We start from the raw sequence: 23,925 nt of genomic DNA on the forward strand, positions 1-23,925 counted from the left end.
CTGCTTTCAACATATCCCAGAATCTTGAAAGAAACACAGAGTCTGCAATACAGAGCTGCAATTCCTGGGAAAAGGCATGGGAATTTTTAGTCTTTCACCAGGGTCAGGCCTGTAAAATTTTAGTGAAACATCCACTAACAAGGCAGTTTATACCCAGTCCCTTGGACATGTGTTCTTTCTGTCCGGCTGCAAGGTTTGCTCCCACCCAGCCTGCACACTCTGCCACTGCCAGGGCTTCAGGAATGGAAATAAAGGCACTTGCAGAGCATGCTATGGAATGTAAATCTTTGTTTAGAGGAAATGCAACTTCTATTCCTTGTGTCTGCACCTGCATAACCTGGCTGTGATCTCGTGGCTGGCCTGTCAGAGCGAGCAGATGTCCAGCAACAAAACTGTCAAATTACCTTCCTGGGCAGACATCCTTGAACTGCAGAATAATATTAGTTCAGTGGAGGAAGATCAGACGCTTTCCTGTCACCCTTCAGAGCAGTGGCCTTGCACATCCAGGGCCACCAGCAGTGTCCTTTTGAGCACCTCAGTCCTTTTCCCCTTTGAGGTTTAACCACCCCTGTAAGTCCCTGCTGGGGCAGCAGTTTGCCAAGCCCTGAGTCACTCGTGCCTTCCGAGCTGGAGCTGTGCAAGGCAGCTCAACATCCCCCTTTTTTCAGAAGCAAGCAGAACAAGCAGAGTCTTTCTGCCCCTCATATTTTTTTTTTCAATTAAATAATCTCCGTTTCTTCTGTCTTCCTTTCTCAAGCCAGTTCCAACCTTCTCTAGGATCCTTTTACCAGCTTTCCTAAACTGTCCAGGCCGTGTGCTAAACCCTCTGACAGTGCCAGGAAATCCCCTCTGCTGCTGAGTTTTTATCCTGGTTGTCCATGTGTAGAACCTTGCCTTTTCAGGAAATTGCCTGAACAGAGCAGTGGAGCTTGTTTTGCCCCAGTCATAGGAAATGTGGATAATTAATTATCTGTTCTGTGATGTGTTTCATGATCCTGATAGCCTTTAAAATATTTTTCCAGTTCCATTCTTTTCTACCCTGTTACATGAAAGCATCAGGGAAAAGAAATTTAACATCGTGCAGACAAAATAGCAAAGGTTTTCAGATTTGAGTAGACACGAAGTAGATACTGCCTGAAACTGGGTGTATTTCCATAAAACATGGAAAGGCATTTAAAGCCAGATGTGGTTAGATTCAGGTATAGACCTAGACTTCAGCCCAGGAGATTGTTTTGCTGACTTCAGCAGCAGTGGAAGCAGGGACAGCAAACCTTTCTTGGATTTTGCATGGGAATTCTCAGCTTCTCACCACAGGACCATGTAATGTGCTGGCAGGAATGAATTCTTTAGTTCATAGCTTTAGATTTGTACAGTTCACACTGCTGTGACATGAGGTACTTGAGATACTTTGCCTGAAGGGCCCAAGTGCCTGAAGGGCCCCACAGCTCCTGTGCCCTTCTGCCAAGCAGCTCTTGGGCACTTGTTCTTTCATGTGTTCATTTAAAGGGACACTTGCAAAGCTGTGCAGAAACCTGCCTTTGCTGGTGAGGTAACGTATTAGCTATTATAATGTACTAAATAAGAGGAGAAAGATCAGGTTGTCAGATGAGTTTTGCTGAACCTCTGTTACCATTTTGTATTACTAAACAAGAAATGCAGAATGACTTGATTCAGGCCAGAAGTGGAGAGCAGACTCCCAAGAGATACCTTTGCCATTTGTCACAGTGACAGGAAGGCATCAATGTGCTGTACATTTGCAATGATATCAGTCTGGAATGAAAAAAGTCAGTGCCTCTCAGTTGATTGAGGTTTTCTTTCAAGAAGCTGCAGCTGAATTACTGCTGCTTTCTTTAGGAAAATAAAACTGAACCGGGTTATTTGTTCTCACAGAGGCCTGTGGAAATGTTGCATATTTTAGGTAATATGATCCACTGAGCCATGGCTGTTGCTTTAAACTCTTCTGTGCTGCCTCATCCATGCCTGTCTTTGATGCCTCCTCCTTTCACAGCAGGGCAGGAAGTTTTTCTTTATCTCTCCACTCATCTTGGCTTGATAGGGAGGGTTTCACCTCCCCTGGTGCTCATCACAAAAGGCTGCCAGCTCTTGAAGCCCTCCTGCCTCTCTACCCTCTACAAACCACTGGAAGGGTTCTCCTGGCACTTCCAGGCCCTCGAACCAGTGAGTTTCAAACAGGTTTGAGACCTTTCCTGAGTGAGGCCACTGTGCCCAATGAAGGCAGGAGAGAAATAATTTCAGTGTAACACGCCAAGGAAAACTCCTGACTTTGTTCTGTGTTGCTCTGGGAGGAGATTCCATTCAGTGTCAGGTTTTCCAGCCTCTGGCGAGATCCCAGGCTTTCACCAGTTATTGGTACTGGGGTGGTAATAAAGCCTTGCCACAAATTATATCTTTTCCGGTTTAAAAGTGGATTATTGCAGACACATTTTTTATAGCAACAGGAAGCCTTGTTGGCAGCACATTTTAATTATGCTCTGAAGCTAATCAAGGAAAGAGAAACAGCTTTGAACACAGGAAGCTACACTCGTAGATCTGAGTGCCTATTTCCAGGGGGGATGTATCAAGCGCTTAAGTGTTGCTGCCCTCCCGGCACTCAGCGATCTGTTTAAGGCTGGGAAGTGCCGGCTCAGGCAGGGCGGGACACACCACCCCGTGTAAGGCACCTGCTCGCTCTGCAGGCACTGGAGGGAGACAGGCAACTGCGAGCAGGAGACTGATCACCCGCTGGAAGAGCCCTCGCTCTTTTCCTTGGAAGCCTAAGGAGGCTAAACAGAAATGAAGTACCTCTGACAGAGTGGCTGTTTTATTTCCCCACTGCCCGATGCCAGCTGGGCACTCAGCATACCTGAGCCTAGCTGCCATGATTGCTGTATCTGAACTACTTCTGTCATCTGTTACTGGAGGCAATGAAGTTCCCACTAAAAAGCTCAATTTCCTTAATTTTTCTCCATGTTTAGAGTCAAATATTTCTTTGGTATTCAAAGCAGAGATGTGTAAATTGGAACAAGCTCACTTTCTCTTTGGAAGCTGCAGGATGTATAGTGCTGTATTGCCTGGTCTGAATGGATAACAGCTCTGTGGTGCTTCCCAAAGGAGAGCATCCCAGGGTCTCCAATGACTCCTCTTACCATGCTGCTGAAAAGTCTCATTAGCTGGAGAAAGCATAAACCCTCTCCAGAAGCCTCTAAATTAGATTAGAGATTATTTGAACCATGCTCACATCAAGCACAGCCATTCAAGTAAACTACAAGGGCACCAGCAACTGCAGCATTACTGGGACCTCTGGGGTGTCCTGAACCCTTTTACAAATCATGGCAGAAAGAATTTCCTCTGATTTTAATCACTAGAGGATTATTGTGCAAGTGAAGCTTAACTGGTGTAAAACAAGCAGGAGAGAGGCAGAGCTCAAACCCAGAACATGTGTGTTCCCTGCTAAACCTTTCAGTGGGTTCAAAATGTTCCCTGCCCCTGTAACCCCCCGGATTTGTTTTCTCTGAGCACATCTCATCTATTTTGAGCACTCAGTAAACATGAACTTTAGCTCTTCACCGGCAAAAGGAAAGCAGAATATTATTTGTCTGTTATCCCTGTGTTACAACCTTCAGCTGAGCGTTCGGCCAACCAGTTAGTCAGGCCTTCCTGGCTTTGCAGTTCAGGTTGCTATTTGCAGCTCGCAGGATAATTATAGAGTTTGCAGAGGTCCGTCCAGGCGGTGCTGCATTGCAGAACTGCGCCGAGAAAGTTGCTGGATCCCCCTGGCTCAGTGCGGTGCCCGCTCAGTGTCACACAAGTCTGTGTTTGTGACACTCCAAAGCATTTTCTGCCGTGTTTTTCCCCTCACTGCATCTGCATTGCTGGTTTTGCCGTGGCTCAGTATCGCTCATAAGGACACGGGGTCAAGGCTCCGTTGTCTCGTGTTCTTTGTGGATGATGAGCAGGGGGCGACACACATTCACATGCAGAAGGGCAGCGAAGTTCTTTATAAAGGAGCTTGAAAACCGCAATCCCCGCTTCCTACCGCTCCAGTGCTGGAGAGCCGCCAGCAGCTCCAGAGGAACAGAAGCACCAAACAACGCTGCTTTTGTCCCGGGTTTGTTAGTTAATCTCGGGACGCCTCTGTAAATAGCCATTAATCAGAGAGGGAGCCGGGAGCAGGGGGTGATGTGCTGCCCGGGCAGCCCCTTCCCCTCCCGCAGGCGGCTCCCAGGGGCGTGGGGTGGCCCTAAAGGCACTTTCCCGAGACAGGCCCTTGTCCGAGTCCCTCCCCCCTGCCCTGGGCACGACTCCGGCGCCCACACGGTGTCCAGCGGGGCAGCAGCGGTGTTTTCCTTCCTCCTCCTCCTCCTCCTTCCTCCTCCTCTCCCCGCGTGAGAGTGGCAGGCGCGGTCGCTGGCCCGGCACCCCCTTCCCTCCTGCCCTTCCTCGGGCAGCCCCCTCCGTTCCCTGTCCCTCCCTCCCTCCGCCGGGTGGGAGGTGCCCGGTGCCTGTAGAAAAGGGCCGGCTCGGGGCGGGCGGTCGGGAGGTGTTGGTGGCTGTCGGAGGTGCCCGAGCCCGGCGAGTCGGGGGTGCTGCCCAGAGCGAGGGGCTCGCCCTGCACAAGGTACGTGCTCTGCTCGGGGAGGGGCGCGGGGGGCGCTGCCAGAGAGGGACGTTTGCCCCGGTAGAGAGTCGGTGCTGTTTTCTCTCTTTAGCGGTTCAGTTCTGTCCCTGTGCCGTTTGACTTGGTTTGGAGTGGTGCGCTGGGCACGGGCTGTTTGGAACCCGTGGGTTGAATAGGCTTGTGCCAGTCCTGCCTTGAATGGCGCCCTCGTGCCTTGCTCGGCTGTCCGTGCCCTGTTGTCTGTCCAAGAAGAATGTTCACGTACTTTTTCGCCTCTGTGTGTCTGCAGGTGGATTTGTCCATCGGGTTTTTCCCCTTTGAGGACCTCCTGCTCAGCTACAGCAATGTGGTTCCTGGAAAAGATCAGAGCATCACATGAAGGTGGAAATCTCCCTAGCTCTCCCTTCCTGGGACTGCCACATGGCCAAAACCTGTCAGAAAAACCCCGACTGGGGGCTGCTGCTTTTCCAAACGTGCTCACCCCCGATAAAATCCCTGAATTCTGCATTCCCCCCAGGCTGACCGGCTCTGGCTCCATTAAGGGCACTGGCTCCCACCAGAATCACAGTTCGGTGGATGCAGCTTTTACCTCTGCCAATAACCACAGCTCTTTGCCGCACCTCATCCAGGTGGAAAGTGTTGAAGAGGAAATGACAGCCCTGGAGGATGAAAGCACCAACTCGGACCCCCAGTCCCAAGCAGCGCTTTCCCTGCCCCACTTTCCCAGAGCCCCCACTTCCTATGGCTTCTACACTTTGCTGGAGAGCCCCCACACCAGGAGGAAGGAGTCCATCTTCCACGGTGACCCCCGCGGTGCCCTGCCCAGCCTGGTGCTGCCTCGGTCCAGAGCCAACACCTTCAGTGGCAAGGGCAGTACCTCTAATCCCATTGCCATCAGCTTTTCCTCGGTGAGGGTGCCTCCCAAGCAGCTCTCTCTGCACAGGCAGGGCGCCTGTGACAGCGACACTGCCTCCTCCAGCGAATCCTCTCCTTTCAGCTCTCCTCTTCTGAGCAGGTCCCCTCCCAGACCCTGCTCCCTGACCAAAGCACAGAGTCAGGAGGGGTTGCTCTGCCGAGCACTAAAAGCCAAGAGCAAATCCAGCGTGGCCAGGAACAATTCCCTTTCTACGGAGGAGAGCAGCTCCACCGATAACAGCCCCAGCGCCATCAGGAGGGCCTCGGAGGGGCTGCTGGCCACGCGGACCTTCAGCACGTCCTGCTCTCCCCTCTTTCCTCTGGACCTGCCCCGCAGCCGGGAGAGGCTGGTAGGAGAGAGCACGGTGGTGATGGACAAGGGGGGGCTGCTGAGGCTGTCGGCCGAGTACTGCTCCGAGAACGAGCGGCTGCGCATCCGCCTCATCAGCGCCGAGGGCCTGTACGAGGACTCCGTGGAGCCCAAACACATCAACTGCTGCATCTCCTTCTCCCTGGTGCCAGGGAAAACACAGAAGCAGAGAAGCACTGTTATAAAGAGGAGCAGAAATCCCATCTTCAACGAGGACTTCTTTTTTGATGGCATTGCAGAGGAAGAGCTGCACAGCCTCTCTGTGAGGATGAAAGCCACGAATAAAGGGTGCAGTATGAGACGGGACTACACCTTGGGAGAACGGCAGCTGCCTTTAATGAGTATGTTGTCAGTGTAAGGCTTCAAATATTGAAACAGAAATTGTCTTCTGAAACTTTTCTACTAAATAAAGTTCTGGGTTGAGTTTACGTTGGTTTTTTTCCTAAGTAAAAAGCACTGCCTTGCTTGGCGTTACCATCATGCTCTTGTACCTTGTTTCACTGCTTAACACTTCAAACTCTGTCAGGTATTTGGCATTGAAAGGTGGCTGTGGAGCAGACCTGCCTGGAGAGTAGGGCAGGAGGGCAGGGCCTTTAGGATCAAGGATTAGGCAGTTATCAAGTCAAGGTTGTTCTTGTTTATGGCTTTCAGGCTGTGGAAGTGTTTTTCACCCATCCTGGTCCCTAAGCAGGTATGAAGTGTGTGCACACAACATCTGTTCAATGGACCTTCTGTCAGCACTCACATTACACAAACTAATGTTGTAATGAGTCCTGTATTTGTGGAGGGGGAGAGAGGGAGAGAGAGTTTGGGAATCAGCTCTTCTACAGCAGGGGTGGAGGATTTGGATTCCCAAAGCCTGTGTAAGTTTGTATTGAGGATAACAAGCTCAGCTTCTGAGCAGCAGTTAGAAGCCACTGCAGGCAGGGCTCTTTCTTTATACAGACCTACACTATCAACACTGAACAGGCTCCTGTCAGGTGATTGCTGCAGCAGCTTGACATCTTCATTTACCTTGGCTTTCCATGGTTGATTTCCCAGCCCTCAGAATGAAGTTGCCAGGTAATTTTGGTCAGGAATGTACCCTAGAGCTATAACCCTCAGCAATTCAGCTATTGAATCCTTTCTGAAGCTGGAGCAGATAAGATATCTGTAGGCAAGGGCAAAGGACACTTTGGGATCTCTGCACTGAATTCCTGCTGCAGCTGATGACTTGATGCCTACCTTGCCTAAGTCATTGTCATGCAGTTGGCACAGCACCAGGAGAAGCACAAAGGAGAGACCACCTTCCTTTTCTTTTTCCTCTTTTTTTTTTAATCTTTTTTTTTTTTCCGCTCTTGAGGTGGACTGAAGGCAGGGTAAAATAGATAAACCAGTAAAAAAAATGAGAGGAGACAGAAACTCTGTCTTGAAAACCCAGGCCTGTTGCTGCCTCCCTCGATTAAGTTGCAGGTTCATTATGTGGAGGTAGATAAGCCTTAATGGAGGAGCAATCCACATGGGCATAGGGCACAGAAAAGAAAGGCTTTCTTTTGTGTTCCCTGTGAGGCTGTAGAAACAAAGCCTTGCTTGTGCCCAAACATACAGCTTGAGAGCTCTTTCCCAAGGATTCTAGCAGAATCTCCCCCTGGCCTACTCTGGTCAGTCTTATTGCCTGCCATCATGGGACTGTTCATGGGGACATTCTGGTGTTCCTTGCCCAAGGGATCACTTGATTCTGCTTCAGACCAAAGAACCTCAGGAAGGCTATTTTCACTCTGATAGCAGAAAAAGCCCAAAGAGTGTTAACTGTGACTATGAGTGCTCAGAAATGCCACTGCTAATCCTTGATCCAGCTCATGCGAGGTGCTTCTAAAAACAGAATCCTGGTGCTGGCACACTGAGCAGATGGAGATGCTCCACTGTCACCTGTATTCCTGAGTCCAGGCAAACTGACTGTAAGGGATAAACTACAGGAAGTGGGGGAAGTGAAATTAAAAACCGTGACTTCAAGGGAGAATCAGTAATGCTGCAACAAATGAAGCCTATTCAGCTGGTCGTTGCATGGGGTCTGCCAAAGGAAGGCAGAGGCTCCCTCTTCAGGCTTGTCGCTCATCCACCAGCGCATTTTTAGTTTTGGGGTTTAGGGTCTCCACAGAGAAGAGGAGGGGGCTGAGATGATCCAGAAGGGACCAGTGACATGCATCAGAGGATCACAAGCAGTCACAGCGTGGTGGGTGTCTCTCTGCCCTGCGCTGTGTGCTGTGCCAGTGCCACACTGCAGGGGCACAGGGTGAGGGAACGTTCAGCTGGGAAGGGGCCTCTGGGTGTTGTAAATGGAATTAATTTGTTCTCGATGCCTCTTGTCCTGTCACTGGACACTGCAGAGTAGAGACTGGCCTCTTCACTCCCTCCCAGCACATATTCATACATGTCAACGAGATCTCCTCTGAGCCTTCTCTTCTGCAGAGCAGTGGCCGTGCTGGAGTCACTGCCATCAGAGAAATGTGCTTCTGAAGCCTCATCCTGCAGCAGGCAGGGAAGGAGGTAAGTCCTTGAAGAAAGTCCTCCCTTCCTGTCATAGGAAAGTAAGTTTCCAGCTGGGCTTATCTATCAGGCACTTAAAGAAGTGAAGGGTATATCTTAGGTTGGTTGAATGGAAACTGAGCTGGTTTTAAGGCTCTTTAAGCAATGACTTATTTCTGAGAGGTTTGATGACAGGCCTGCAAGTTAGAGGGTGACAGAAAGCAAAGCAGTAGAAGACTTGCAGACCCAATTCAAAGGCAGAGTTTAAGCCTGGGAAGGACTGATAGACTTTGCCTATGTTTCTCTGGTGAATAATTTAAATTCAGGTTTTTCTTGATAATTTTCTTCTTTCACGTAAGAACTTTGAATGAAGTACCTGTTTAGTACATTAGTCAGACTCAGGACTAGGTCTGTCTGTACCACTAGATGAAAAACAGTTTTGGTGGGGTCCCACCCCACTTTAGTGTGTCTTTTTACACGTTGGGTTATTTGATCCCCTTTGAGCTTTGGGTTGTTGCTTATCAGGTGTCGTTCTCATTAACAGTGCAAAGCCATAATGCAGTTTGAACACTTCCATTTGCTTGGCTGTTGGAGGGCACAGGGCTTGTTTTGCTGAGCTCTGAGAGGTGAGCTGAGCTGTAAGTGGGGAACTCCTGCAGTGCTGCCTGTGCTGCAGCTGCTCCCGTGAGCGTCAGCCTCGCTGGGGCAATTACGTAAAACACCTGCATAAGCAAACACAACAGCAACTGGATACTCCAGCCTGGAAAAACTCATGATGCCTCAATGCTTTCAGATTAGAGTCAACAGCAAGAAGAAAAGCCACCCCCTGGCATTAGCAAACAGCTCCTCAGAGTTCAGAAATACCATCTGCAGAAGTTTTCTCAACTTCTAAAATACCATGAAAACGTGGGAGCGTAAATGACTCTCTCAAGCCAAACTCCTGTTTTGGGGTAGCGATCAGCTGCGTTCAGTGGTGCTCACGGGTTGGAAGATCACATCTTAATTTAAATTTAAAAAAAAACCCAGACAGTTTGAGGAAAATAAGGTCTTTGTGCCAAGATCCCGGACTCATGTTTTGCTAAGCAAATATTATTTGTTTCAGCTGCTCTGGAAGTACTACTTGTGCTGGCCTTTTCAAACCCAGATATTTTGACCATGCCTCTTCCATTCTGGAAAAGAAATGTTACTGCAAATCAAGTATTGTGTTTTCCTTTCCAGAAATCCCCTCAGGTTGTCTCTAGTACAATTCGTGTTGCGATACGCTGAGGTACGGGAGGGGAAGATGCAATTCCTGTAACTGTGCTGCTTTTCAGGTGAGGGTCAGAAATAATACCACAGGAAGCAAATAGCTGTGACCTAAAAAGCCTGACAGGACTGACCTGTAGACTGGGGATTAGGCAGCATAGTGTCTGCAGTATCGAATTCTATTGATTGCACCACTTTTTCTGAGCTGCTCCCATTTCTCAGGCTGGCTCTGGAGAGGCACTGCTGGACACAGCACATGCTGCTTCCAAGTGCTTCCTCTGAGGGGGCTTTTCGGGAAGGGAACTTCTGCTCCTGGGCCTTGGCTTTTCAGTCAGCCACGGTGACTGTGGTGAAAGACCAAACATATGAGGGGGCCTCATGGGCAAAAATGTTTCTATTTTTTCAGTCTAGCCAGTGATTGCTGTGGGCAACTCTGAGTTTCCTCGGAGAACTGAGGAAAGAACAATTAGATGAATGTATAAATCTGCAAAAAAAGCCTGTCTGTGGGTTGCCAAGCTGGGGAAGTTGTCCTGGAGAAGTCTGTGTAAATTGGATTGTGTAGAAGGACCTCTTGCAGGACCCTGGGGAGGCCGTGCCACAGAGCCTGTGCTCGCCGGGCCATCCCATCTCTCCAGCAGCTTCAGGGATGGGCACTTGTCCTGTGTCCACCTGAGGGATCCAGAGCTTGCAGAGGTGGCTGAACTCTGGGGCCACGATCTTTGGCCAGGGTAGGAGAGGAAATGAGTCACATCTATTGAGAGCTTTGGGCAGCAGGATGTTTGATTAAAACAAACAGTGACCCTACGCTCCCCAAAGGAATGGTGTAATTAGGGCCTATCAATTACTGTGTGCCCCAACAGAACACTGCAGGGGAGATTGATCTGCATATTGAAATGAGGTGGCATTTCAGTATAGACCTAATGCTGCTGACTGAAATGTACTCTAATATCATTATTAGTAGTCTTAGAAGAAAAGATAAAATGATGCCGAACAATGCGTCCTCACAGCAGAGATAAAACAAAGTTTATTGTTGCTGAGTGTCTGTGAAGGAAAGTACTTTGCATCAAGGTGATGGATGTAAAACAGAGGTGCAGATGCCCCAGAGCAGGCCCAGCCTGGGCTGGGCACAGTGTTCATGCTGCCTGCAGGGTGGGGAGAGGGGCACACTCTTCTCCGGGTAACAGCCCATCCTGCCTCCACTGGGATTGATAAGCAAGTCATGTTTTGTGCAGCTGGTTCTTTGCATTTGAGGAGTCCTTATGAGAGGAAAAGAGCTTCCAGTAGTTCTTTGTTCCTGTCAGGAACAGAAATGGCTACAGCCCAGGTTCCTGGTGGTATATGGCAACTGAGGGGAGGTACTGGGAACTGAGCACAGTCAGAGAGGAGAGGATGGGTCCAACAAACAGGAGTGAAGAGAATTAACAGCCAAAGGTGACCCCACAGCTCTGTCTTCTGATTTTGTTATTCCTTCTGCTGTTACTTTTCTATTTCTGGCTACAAATGTTCTGATGATGCAAAATTAGCTACCCTGAGTGGTACAGTGAGACCCTGACCTTGTCAGGCATTGCATGTACCAGACAGGAAAGCACTGAACACGTTTTTCCAGCTTGCTCTGTTCTGTTCAATCTTAATGATTTTTCTACTTGCATTGCTCAGCCTCTCCAGTGGCTTCATGTAGGAAGCATTTAAAGTAGCACAAGGTGAAAGAAAGTGCCTGAAAAACCTTAGGATTGCTTGTTTTTAGTGGGAGGACCAGCCAAAGTTCTGGGTGTTCATGACTTGCTCTGGTGAAGAAGGACACACACAGAAGCAAGTCACAGCCTGTTTAAACTGTTGCTGTGAATTACAGGCGGTCACACAGGTTTAATTTTCCAAGGCTTGCATCCCTCCATGCTGTGGGTTTCCTGTGGCTGTGTCTCACCATGTTCCTCAGCTGCCTGTAGGGAAGAGCTCTTCCCTGTCTGGACATCACGGCTGAGAAAGACACTGGGAAAAGCTCTCAGGGAAGAGGCCTGTATTAAAGGTGCTCATCTGCTCATGTGCAGAGGCAAAGGATGAGATGACATAGCTTAGATCAGAATTGCATGAATATTCATGACTATTTCTATCACCCCTTTACGAAAGTGCACAGGTCCAGAAGGTGAAACCACTTAACTCCAATCTTTGTCCTGTTTTTGGTGGGGTGGGGGTTTTTTTGTCAAATCTTCCTGTGCTAACCATTGGCTGTTTTCAGTGAGCAATAAACATGAACTTACCATACCAACAAATATCACAGCAGTAACAGATGTCTTGAAATGCCAGAGCCAACCTAAGTTTGTCTTTGAGGTTTCTGTGGTTTCACCAGATAATTTAATTTAGGTAATTGTGACTCTGGAAAACACCCTGGTTGTAAGATGTGTTGCTTGATCCCCTCTGGCAGCCCAGTGCCCACCTGCCAGAATTGCTTCCTGCTGAGATCCCAACCTTTAGATTTTGCAGGAATTGGGCACTGGGCCCAGCTGCTCTTGCAGTGCTGGGTGCCAGAACTGCAGCTGGGCCGAGGCCCCAGCACTGCCCCTGCCTGCCCTGGAACAGCAGGACAGAGCTCTGGTGTTATCAGGCTCAGTAGGACCTGCTCCCAGAGCTGACCCTGAGCCCTGGAGCTGAAGGGGAGGAGAAGGGGAGATCACCCAGTGAAGCTTGTTAAGGGCAAACAGCTCATGTTGGGTGTTGGCAAAAGCAATGTCACAAATGGTGGAAAAGTGACTGTGGTAAATTCAGACTTTCACATCCCTAATTAGGTGCTGTCAAAGCTGCTCCAAGCCAGTAACTCAGCTGTGCAGCCTTGGATCAGTTGGGCTGTGGGGGAAGGAGGAGAGCCAAGCCTCCCCAGGTGATTTCTCATGGGTAGGAAAAGTTGTGTCAAGCACTGAGTGGTGTTTGCCTGCCTTGTGTGTCCACCAGGGATGGAGGATGGCTGGGCTGGAAGTGCAGGCATTGCCAAAGGGGGTTCTGTAACCCCACTTAACTCTGTCCCCCTGCCAGAGGATGCTGTGCACCTGAGAAATCATTTTGTATTTTTATTTTTAAGATAACATTTCTGACTTCTGTTCAGAAAAGTTACAAAACTATTGTACAGCCTTGTTGCTTATTAACCCAGCTGTCTTCGTAGCAGGATGCTTTGCTGGGGTATGTACCCAACCCAGAGGAATCGGAAACAAAACCATTGTTTGTACGAAAAGTTCATGAAACAGAGAGTTGTTCTTAACCCATGGGGAGAGCTGGACATTGTCCAAGTCTGCATAAAGCTTAAGCACAAATCCAATTCAATATGAGTTTCCTAAGACTTGTCCTAAATGCATTTATTGGAAGGGAACAGACACATCTAGTAAAAGTAGACCAGGAGGTGTGGGAAGCAGCTGGAATATTTCTGTCTTGTGGCCTTCTTTAGCCATCTGCTGTGAAGGTATCCTGCTAGGAATGAATGACTTAATGTTGCTTCAGGAATGGGACTGCGTGGAAGTTATGGGACAACTGACATGTCCAGCTGACAGGAATGACTTGTCACTCTTGGAAGTTACTACGTGGGCACAGCAGAAGACGAGGTTTTAATGTGGAGAGGTCCACAGGAGCAGAATACTCAAGAATTGCACAAATATGAACTGAAACAAAGGGAGATTTAATCTGTGGGACCTTCTAAAAGGTCAAAATGCAGCATACTTCCAGGGAAGTTACTGAAAGAAAAACTGATAAAGTAGAAAACCAAAATGCAGAACTAGGGCTACCAGCATGGAGCTAATCTGCTCCACTTATTTATGTTTCCACTCAGTGCTTGTGTTGTAAAGAAACACTCTTTGAAGACTGGGTACCACTCATTTCACTTTTTCTTGATAAGAACTACTTTCTCCTAAAGAAAAACAGTCCTTGTTATGGCATTGGCCTGTGACTTTTGTCCACTTCAGAGTCACTGAATAAATAGTTGGTGCTGGCAGGGACCCAGAGATCACCTTGTCTGACTTCTTCCCAAAGCAGGGGCAGCTCCAGCTGCTCAGGACCATGGTCAGCTCGACTTCCAGTATCTTCAAAGGGCAGAATTTCCCCCATCTTTGCTTCCTCAGATCACACTTCCCTTTTCCTTTGCTTCACTTTCACCTTCCAAACACAGGAGATGATTTTTCTCTGCTTTGCTCGTATGTTTTGCTAATACCAGAAATGTATAAAGGATAAGATGTCTCACCCATTTTGGCTTTTTTCTTAGAAGTACCACAAGTATCTGTAGTCTGATCCTCCCTGGAAAGGGAATCTCAGAAGAATGTCATGACTGCCACATTAAAAACTTGTAATGCCCATGTGAGGTGTAATGTCATCAGTACAAAATGCAGGTGTTGGAAAACTAAGCAAGACTTAAAACCTGAAAAGCCTTACATATTTAGTGGTAAGAAAAACTGCAATATTGTGAGAAAGGTCTTAAGCCAACACCACCCTGAGCCCCCAGAAAGGAACAGTGTAGTATATTTATTACTAGATACTCAAATACTCTTGCTTATCTCTTAGGAAACTAAGGCCCTGATCATAAAGATACATTCCTAGAAGGATTGGAATATTTTGGGCTTTTGTGTCTAAGCTTAAAACAGTGTCTGAAAACTAACTGAATGATAACTGGTGTGCAGAGTATCTGCAGCTGGGCTTGGGATGGTTTCATGGGTTTGACAACTGAACTGGTGGACATGAGTAGCAATTCCTCTGGCACATGAACTGAGTAGGTTTTATTATTCAAACTACTGAAGCTGAGTAGGGAACATATTTGTAGGAGTAGTTTCTGACAATTCCCCTGTTTAGAACTCTTGTCACTTGTAACCTACCCAGGAGCAGAGCTTTGGGCAGCACAGAGCACTGACCTGCACAGAACTGAGCAGGTCATGCAGACCGCTCCAGGGGACTGTTTTCCATGGTGTGTTATCTCTGGGATTGGGAGTTCTCATATGCAGACCCTGAATAAAATCTGAGGGCTTGGCTGATGTACCACAGCCTTTGGTACTGAAGCTGTCCCCCCTGGGCTCTCCAGCCCTCCCTGGGAGGGCCACAGCACCCAGTGTCTGGTGCTTTGGGGTTCCTTTTGGTTTGGGTTTTCCCCTCCTGAGCCACTTGCTGCCCGAGCAGGGAGCTGCTCCTGCCACAGGCACGTGTCTGCCTGGGCTCTGCCTGCAGGAGCTCTGAGCTGTGAACTGTTCCCAGATCCAGAGCCTGAGCATTCATCTTTGATGCTACAGCTTCTTTTGTGTTTTAGTTGCACAGATAAAAGAGGTGGATTGTTCCTGCTGGATCCTCTGAACCCCAGCAGCTCCAAGGCTGGCAGCTCCTGCTTGAAGTCTGCTGATGAACATAATTTGGCAGAGCTGAAGGGCTGCCTTTTGATAACTTAGCAGTGCTCAACATGGGATTCAGGTAGGATCCCTTTCTCTGCTCATTACACTTGCATTAACAAGAGTTTTGACTGCACAGGCTGCAGGACTAAAGGATGTCGAGTCAAAGGATGAAAAGATTTGCAGCGTGTGATAAAAACATACCATAGTTAACACGGGATATATAAAAAATAATTAAACCATGTCTCATCTGCATTTGGAAACCAGTGCTGTCTGAATAGAATATAACCAGTTCCAAAGCAAGAAAGAATATAAAAATGCTGATGTATAAAAAGAATGGAATGAGGAGTTGGACTTTTTTTTTAATATAAAGCAGCCAAAACTGACTGTTCTTTGAAAGGCTGAGGGGTGTAAATCCCATTTTTTTCATCTCTTTTCCTTATTTTCTTTATTCCATTATAGCAGAGAATGAAGAGTTCTCCTTGTAACCATGATGCTGTTTATGGTTCTTGTTATTGAATTTATTTTGCACTAAGGCCTTAAGAAACAACTTAGAGAAAAGTCTTGTCTTAATTTTGAGCTCTTCTGTAGCTGGAGCCTGTTAAATAGGTCAGTATGTTTTATGTTTCATTTGAGGGTTCTGTAATCAGGTTCTTGCCTGTCAGATGCAAGAACAGAAAAGTCATTGCTGGTTTTTGGCTGTTTGGTTTATTTTCTTCAGCACTTTCTCAGTTCAGTTTCTTTCTTAAGGTAATTGTAGATGCACAGCCCTGACTGACAGCAGTTTAGAAGTGAAGACAGGAGTTGTTTAATGTTTTTCTGAAGAGTGACTTTGAACCCCCCTTACAAAGCAATTTACTAGATAAACATATATTATTTCACACGTGACACAATGAAGTCTGAAGAGGAGCTTTTGCCCAGGATACAACAGAAGAGAAAATTCTTACTTACCATGGTCTGGAATGCACCAGGCCTAGAGCCATCACCACGGTCACCTCAAGTTGACATCTCTGTATCTAGACTCGAGTGGATAAATCCAGGTGAGTAACCTCAAAATGATCCTATTTTCATCTATCATCTTGTACAGATTATGAGGAATAAGAAAAAGTGAAAGTAGCAAGTATGTGCCATAGTTGTCCCCCCAAAAATGTGGGTATAATAACAGCAACAACAGAAGTCTGGGTGTATTATTGAAGAGAGAGTTGGACCCTGAAACAAAACATGAAATATCTCCAAGTAAAAGAGTGAGAATTTTATAAAACAGTTGACAAGAAAAAGATCATATTCTAGTGAATACATCACAAGGAAAACTGGGGATCAACTCCAGTTTAATTAATATTTAATGACAAGAACGTTTTGGGCTCTGCAAAGCTACTGAATTGTCACCTACATGTCTCACACTGACTGATGTTGAAAATGTGGTAATAATTCTCTGATTTGGGAAGAGCTGGCAACACTTGGCTTGTTCGTGGTGTTCTTATACACTGAGTAGTGGTAGGTGCTTGTCATTGTCATCTCTCTCTCTCTCTCTCTCTCTCTCTCTATATATATATATATATCTTGTTAGCTGTATATTTGTGGTTAAACTAACACAGGCCTGTGCTGTCAGAATGTCTGTAAACTACAAAAGAAGGAGAGGTAATAGAATGTCAAAGGAAAGGAATGATCCAGCACATCACACAGAACTTTAGTTCTACAGGTTTCTTCTACACCACCTTCACTTCAATGTCACAGAAATACAAACATTAACAAAACCCACTGACTGAGCAGCACTAGCTCAGGTACATGAAGGAGAAAACATTTAATGAGGAAACTGCTGATATTAAAGAGTGTCTTAAAATACAATTATTGACCTTCTAATTTAATGAAGCATCACACCTCATGGGAACAACAGAAAAGTTTAGGGTATAAAAGAGACCTCCTTATATTTCCCATGAATTTAAAATGGTTCTAGGGGAAAGGAAAAACCAAAAGACAAGGCCATGGTGATGTCAGGCTCACTGTCCAGGAGAGGAAAGGTGCTGGAGCTGCTGATTCACAGATGTGCCTTGACCATATGAGGTTTTTTTCCTCCCTCTCCCCTCTTTCTCCACTACCCCTCCAGTTCCTGAGCCTCTCTCTACAGGCACTAATAAATGTTGTGCATATTAATGGCTGATAAATGCAACAGGATTCTCCCCTGTACACGTGAGAGGGAAGCACAGGGCCAGACTCTGCATCCCTGCTCAGTGTGGATGAAAGCAGATCCATAATTTATGCTGCTGCTGAGTAAGTCCAGGCACCAGTGCATTGCAATGATTGATGTAACAAAGCTTACTCAGAAATGGCAGCACCAGTGATAGCTGATGGCAGGTTGTTTCTCTCTTGTAAGTGCATATTAGCTGTTACTTTTAAGGAAGAACAAAGGAAGGAAAGCCTGTTTTTTGCCTCAGTCTGACAGATAACACAGGAGGTTACACACTTCTGACTTTCCCCTCATTTGTACATGACTGCTCAGGTGTGTGCCAGCCACTTGAAGTGGCTTTGGCCTGCACAGGAGAGGGTAACAGCTCTCCCTTGTGCAAGATCAGGGCTTGAAGATCAGATGACTGTATAACCAAGATGAATGTTTACCCCATTCTTGAGCCCACAGTGGTTACAGCTATTACCTAAATCCAGACTGCTGGTACCCCCAGGCTCCCTTGGTTTGTTTTGGAATTACCTGTGGCCTCTCACCTGGGATTCAGTATCTGCTCTCCATGTGCACCCTGGACAAATGTTTTGAAGGACACTTTGCAACTGTACCTATGTGCTGCCAGCCCCTTCATTCCCTGAGCTGCTGCTCTTCCTTGGTGCAGCTCTGAGTTACCAAACAGGTTCCTGAGGGAAGGTTGGCCAGTGTGGTTCATCAGCTCTGTGGTGAACAAACTTGCCAGGCTGCCTCAAAGCTGTCAGATCGGTCAACCTGCCACGAAAACAAATTAACTTGATATAAAACTGCTTTTAACCTGTAATGTAGTGTTTTTGTGAGGGAAATTGTTGAATCCTCGTTTCACATAAACAGATATGTGAGTCATTACAGTTGGGCATGTTTATTGTACATGGCAGTCCTTTTCAAAACACACATGTTTAAACAGATGGCTTATGTTGACTATTAATGCAGTTCCTGCAATTAAGTTCAGTCGACAGAGACTGACACTCTATTGACATCAAAGCTGGGCTGTTGCATCTTCCCCTCATGAATGTTCAAATTGGGATCTGCCACTACAGCCCTGCTGAAATGTCAACTGTGATAAGTCACAATGGGACTGAGGAGCACAGATAAGGGACCTGGCTCTTGCTAAATTACTTTTTGACGGGGATTTACTATTTGCATATTCATGCTGTTACATTTCAGTGGGGAAAGCCCACGTTTGAGCAAGTTACTGCAAATAAACAGCAGCAGGGAGAAGCTGTCTCTCTGTCCCCATAGACGTGGTGGGCTCAAACCACAGGCAAGGCAAGCTCTGCAGTGCAGGGAACCCAAGGGCACTGTGGGGCCGTGCTCTGCTCCCAGCACTGCCCCCTGCACGGCCCACAGGTGCTGCTGGCAGCTTTATGGCCCTGCAGGAAAACACCAGGAAACAGGGATGGCCACAGAGCTGGGGAAACCCAAAGCTCCTCCAGTGCAGTGCTGTCTTGAGGCAGGATATTGCAGTAGGGGCTGGCAAAGGAGCAGTGTGGGAGCAGCTCAGGTGGCACAGCCCAGACTGCAGAGCTGAGGCTGCTTTGGGGCTTTCTGCTCTGCAGCCCATGTCTTTGTGTTTAATAGGGACTGACAGGTTTCTCGTCCAAGAATTTGTTGCAGAGTTTTGGAATTGATGTAAACATTCACTCCTGTAGCAAAGTGTTTCATACTTGAGCTGTGCATTATGAGAAAAGAAGTGTCTCTCCTTCCTTTGAACTTGCTGATATTGTCATTTAATAATCTGCAGGTCTTGCATTGGAAGAAACACTGAACAGTTGTTCTCTATTCACTGTCTTTGTGTCACCCACGATTTTATAAGTCTGTTCTATTATCTGATGTGTTTTCCAGCCTGAGGAGTTCTGTGCTATTTCTGATAAGGAAGAGGTTTTTGTACCTATTTTATCACTCTTTCCTGTATTAAGCCATCAGTATTTTAGTTGCCTATCTCAGTCATTTCCAGGTATGTATCTGCAGCAGGTGATGTGTTGGCCATGATGTTGGACTCTTATGGCTGCAATTTATCAAAGAGGGTCTTCAGCCCCCTGTGATCCATTTAGGGGTGGTTGCCTGTAGCTTCTGGAGTGACATGGAGGAACAGCTGCAGTCAGGCAGGCTTAGTGAAGTAGAGTAACTAAAACAGCTTAGCAAGTGTGTTGTGTCTCTTGGATACTGCTTACATTCCCCTCCTTCCTTGGTGCTCTCCTAAAGCCAATTTCATCTTTAGGACTTCTATTACATTCTTCACTTTAATTTACTGGTGGAAAAAAACGACCACTACATACATTTCACCTGTATCTTTAGAAAGAGATGTTTTCAAATGTCCTTTCACTATTCAGTGCTAACTTTCTGAACGTGCCTGCATGGGACTGGATTTCTTACAGCCCAGAGCTGTGTAGTTGTTAAACTGTTTTCCGTATCTGCTCTAGCAGGGCCTGTGACACACATTCTTGAAAGACCTCCAAGTGTCACTGCACGATGCTGGACAAGGCTGAGGTTGAAGCAGAACAAGGTTCCTTTTATTTCCAAGCCTGGCACATCTTCAGGCTCACAGGGCTGGCACTGCACGGCAGCGAAACGCTGCCCTAAGGCTGAAATACCACTCCTGGAGGAGGGAGCTCATTCTCTGTCACACTAATTTAACAATTAATCAAGCCTGAACAAGAGTAGAAACTTGATATGTACAAACTAAAACATAACTTAATGACTGTTCTTTGAGTGGTCATTGCTGGAATTAAAAAATCCCACCGTATTTGTGGGAAAGCCTCTTTGAGGAACAACATGCAGGGCTTAAATCTCTTCTGATTTTTTATTAGCAGAATTTATGGGGTTTTATTTAACAAAATTTACACCACATGAGTAAAAGGGATAGCTCTATGTCTCGCTACATAAACTCTGTGACCTTTTATTTCAGTGAATATACTACAATAAACATGGACTTTACAGAGTTATTATTTCAGTACTCTCAGACAGTGTTCTGCAAAAAACAAGAACACCATAATCAAAACACCAACTCCAAAAAACCCCCACTCAAATTCCCCAAAAACCTAATGCAAACACTTCACATCAAACCCATCAAAACCCAAATCCACCTTTCCCAAAGGCAGTGAAATAGCCTGGCTAGAGCAGATTTACTCTCTGAACAGCTCTAGTTAGCATTTTAGTTGACCCAAGCTCTGGGAAGGAAGTCTTAAAGCCAAAGGGACAAGAGCCTGGATGCTTTTCCAGTAAGGTGTAACTACAGTAACCAGGAGGCACAGCTATTAGCTCTGTCCAGAAAGAGAGGAGAAAAGTTGTGTTGCAGCTTGATTAAATATTTGTGAAGCTAATTTAACATCCTTTCACCAAGTGAACCTATAATGCTTTAAAGAGCTGGGTAAAAATAACCTACAAAAACAGATTATTTTTATAACTTTTCTTGAAAAATGGCTCTAGAGAAGTACAGGTAATACAGAAGTACCACAAACAGTAGGAAGCTGATTACAGTTGGAGCTCATAAAGCTGGTTATTTAGGTTGCTTGACACTTGTCACTGGAGCTGGATTTCAGTCATATCTGTAACTTTGTCAAATTACAAGTGTTTGGTCTCATGTTGCCCAGCCTGAATGTTAACCACAGACTGTATTTTAGGGAGTAAATCAAAAATGTGTCTTGTTTCTGATCAAGCTGTGTGTGCATGAACCCTAAAGAGCAATTAAGGCTGATTAGCTCAGGCATGCAAGTGGAGTCAGACTTTGCCCATCGGGGCTGCTCTGGCCCCAGCACGGAGCTGGTACTTTTTGTGCTTTCATTGATCCTCCTGCCAGAGCTCAATGGAGGGATCAGAAGGAGGAGTGAAGGCCTGGAGGAGGGAGGGGTCACCTCGGGGAGCTGGCAGGACATGGCAGCCTCTGCAGGGATGGGTAAGGACAGTGGTGGCTGGGGGGGAGCAGCCCAGCTGGCCAAGGAGTCAGCAGGAAAACAGCTGCAGAGCTGGGCTCTGAGAAGACAGAAGAGGGAAGAGAGTAGAGGAGAAGAGGTAAAGCACTGGAGATTTGGGAGGGACTGTAGCTGCACCGGTCAAGGTAAGAAAACAAACAATAGCAGCAGTTTCTTAAGCAACAAAACCAGTTTATTGGTTTTGAGGATAAAATATCCCAGGTGAATAGAATTTGTCTTTGTAATGCGTGTTTTCTGAAAGCTATGTTTTGAAAAAAGTAATTTCAAAAAAATAACATTAACCGTACCATGATTGCTACCATCACAGGAAGCATCCAGAATTTTCCTGGAGCAGAAGTTTCCCTAGTTATTTCTGAAGGATCTTGAGACAGGGAAATGGTTGTGAAGGCGATGGTGGGAGGCAGCCCAGGTAGTCACTTAGAGTCAGAGAAAACCTGATGAACATTGTTGGGTAGCAATGAATGTCTGCAGATAACATTCATTAATTAAGAGTTTCTCAAATATAAATTGTGGAAGAAAGTGAAGGAAAAATGATCACCTTATGGCTGCCAGTATTTCTTTAATCTTACTCCTTACTACGTTAAACAAATGATATATTTGTGTTGTTGCCTTATTTTTGGCTTCCCGTTTCTAAGCTTACTGGCATTTCCTCGTGCCACAAAAAGGTAAAACTAATTTACTGAGAGATTATAGGGCAGTCAGTTTGTGTTGGTTTAGGTGGGGATTCAGACTCTGACAGACATTCAAGATTAATCCCTACTTCCTTTTGGCTCGTGGATAAATGCAACAAACTTTCCACAGTCACACAGGTAAATAAAGGAGCTTCATAGGCAAAGCAAGAAAATCGGAATGCTCCTCTTTGAAAAGTTGTAAAATGCTTCAAAACCAGCAGCCCTCGGTCTGACCCTGTGGCTGTTGAGCACCAGTGGGATTCCTGGGCTGTGCTTCCATGTGCTCTGAGGATGGGGGACCTTCCTGGCAGTGGCCCTGATGAACTGGGAGGCCCCAAAGCTTGATACTCAGACAGACGTAGATGGGAACTGTGATCAGATGTTTGCTTTGTGGTTTGTTTTGGTTTTGTAGGTTTTGTTTTGGTTTTTTACCCCTCAACATTTGCTACAAGTGAAGAGATCTTGCTTTTCCCATCTGGAGGCAATCTGTCTGCATGGAACAAAGCACCAACAGGGTTTTCCCTTGCTTGGATGTGGAGTATGAACCATCATTCAGGGAAAGACTTCTTGTCAGGCAGCCTGGCCATGCTGGGAGGTTTGGAATGCTGGAGGTGCCCTCATTCTTCCCTGTCATTTTTGGCAACTGAGTGCACACTCATAAAGCTGGTTATTAGGTTGCTGGACGCTTCTTGTCACTGGAGCTGGATGTCAGTAATTTGTAACTTTGAGGTGGATATCAGTAATCTGTAGGGCAAGCAGGGCATCCACACCCTCAAGGGACAGAGCAGGTGTTTGTTGCCTTCTGCACACAGCTGAGAGCAACTCGTTCCCAGGCCAAGGAGAGCTGGCAGGGCCCTGACAGGAACAGGGGGATGACCACGTGCCTCCCCTATTCCCTGGTACAGGCTCACCCTCAGAGCTGCTGAGTTGCCATCCTTGATCCCCTGTTTTTAACTTAGGGATTTATGCCTTTGCAGGAAGGGATGTTCCCCATCTCAACAATCTCGCCTCTGTCTGAAACTTTGATCTTCCTTATTTTGTCCAGCCAAGAACCCAGAGCTTGGATTGGGTAAGACTGCACAGGAACCACTTTGGAGCATCATTAGTGAAGAGAAGAATTAATTCCCTCAGTTGTCTAATATTGAGAGAGCCCTATTTATCAGGACCTAAAAAACCCTCACCTTGGTACTGGAGGATTTCTGTTTGCATTAGAAAAGGTGTTATTTATAGGTATCTTCCAGGAAAGTGCACATCCAGCATTCCTCATGGAGCAGAGAACAGGAAGTTTGCATGGTTAAGGACCACAATTTAGGGGCAAATCTGAGCTCCCAGTGTAGGAGAGGCAACCACAGGATATCACAAACTTGTTCAGGATTGATGAGTATGTAAGAAGAGTCTATGCCAAATATTTCAAACTCTAGTTTTATGTTATAAAAATTGCTAAGTCTTGTGGTTTGGTTTCTTTTAAGATGAACTAATATCCTCCAAAATAATCACATCTAAATTACAAAAATGGAGATGAGTATAAGCTCTGGTTTTGGAATTAACTTCCCCAAAAAAGAAGCTGTAAGAACTAACCTGTATCCTAACATCCTTCAGTTTGCTAGCCAAGCTCTTCTATTGTTCTCCTGTAAAATATGCTCACCTGTCCTCTGATCATGTTAGTAGATACATTTTAATTCATCTTATTTGACAAGGGGTGACCTATTCTCATCATGGCCTTTGTTTTTAGAAGTCCTAACTTGTATTACATGAGAGACTTGCAAGGGGCTGTTAAATATGAAGGCACAATCTAGTTCTGTGTACTTTTTCATATTTTATTATTTTAAATGATAAAGGTAAATATTAGCAGCACAGAGGCACATCACATGGGTTCAACTGCTGTAAACTTAACATGAACAATATTATAATCAAACCAAAATGACAGTTGAGATTAGATGGTGTGTTACCAATATATTGACTTAGTTCACTAGTTTATGAAGTCATAAAGTTCTGCAGTGTGTAATCCATGTGTGTGCCCAGCAGGGAAGGATTGCTATTTGTTAATTTTGCATCAGGTGGTTGGTAGAGGGGTTGTTTCCTTCTGGTAAAGGCTTCTCTGGAACAGGACTTCAGTCC

The 23,925-nt window shown here is 46.3% G+C and overlaps 2 protein-coding genes across 5 annotated transcripts in view; one reads left to right on the forward strand and one right to left on the reverse strand.

The window, feature by feature from the left end:
• Positions 1–332: 332 nt before the first annotated feature.
• Positions 333–23,925, reverse strand: part of LOC116792576 (serine/arginine repetitive matrix protein 3-like) — a 35,596-nt gene continuing 12,003 nt past the window's right edge. For 2 of the 4 annotated variants that reach the window (XM_032699617.1, XM_032699616.1), the window contains 2 exons: positions 17,711–17,939; positions 333–4,971 (listed from right to left, as the gene is read on the reverse strand). In XM_032699617.1, coding sequence (XP_032555508.1) covers positions 4,152–4,971; positions 17,711–17,883 — 993 coding nt within the window. In that variant the 5' untranslated portion in view covers positions 17,884–17,939 and the 3' untranslated portion in view covers positions 333–4,151. Of the gene's footprint in view, positions 4,972–15,946; positions 16,017–17,710; positions 17,940–23,925 lie in introns of those variants that run through there. The other 2 variants (XM_032699619.1, XM_032699618.1) reach the window with 2 other exon arrangements.
• Positions 4,542–6,331, forward strand: LOC116792575 (C2 calcium-dependent domain-containing protein 4C-like). The gene is made up of 2 exons (XM_032699615.1): positions 4,542–4,618; positions 4,908–6,331. Exon 2 carries the CDS (start codon positions 4,963–4,965, stop codon positions 6,259–6,261), a length of 1,299 nt encoding a protein of 432 aa, XP_032555506.1. The 5' UTR covers positions 4,542–4,618; positions 4,908–4,962; the 3' UTR covers positions 6,262–6,331.

The sequence above is a fragment of the Chiroxiphia lanceolata genome, chromosome 12, assembly GCF_009829145.1.
Source record: "Chiroxiphia lanceolata isolate bChiLan1 chromosome 12, bChiLan1.pri, whole genome shotgun sequence".
Classification (NCBI taxonomy): Eukaryota; Metazoa; Chordata; class Aves; order Passeriformes; family Pipridae; genus Chiroxiphia; species Chiroxiphia lanceolata.

Bases quoted from the DNA above. Each gene is read 5' to 3' on its own strand.
- LOC116792575 (XM_032699615.1), top strand. From the start codon at position 4,963: ATGTGGTTCCTGGAAAAGATCAGAGCATCACATGAAGGTGGAAATCTC.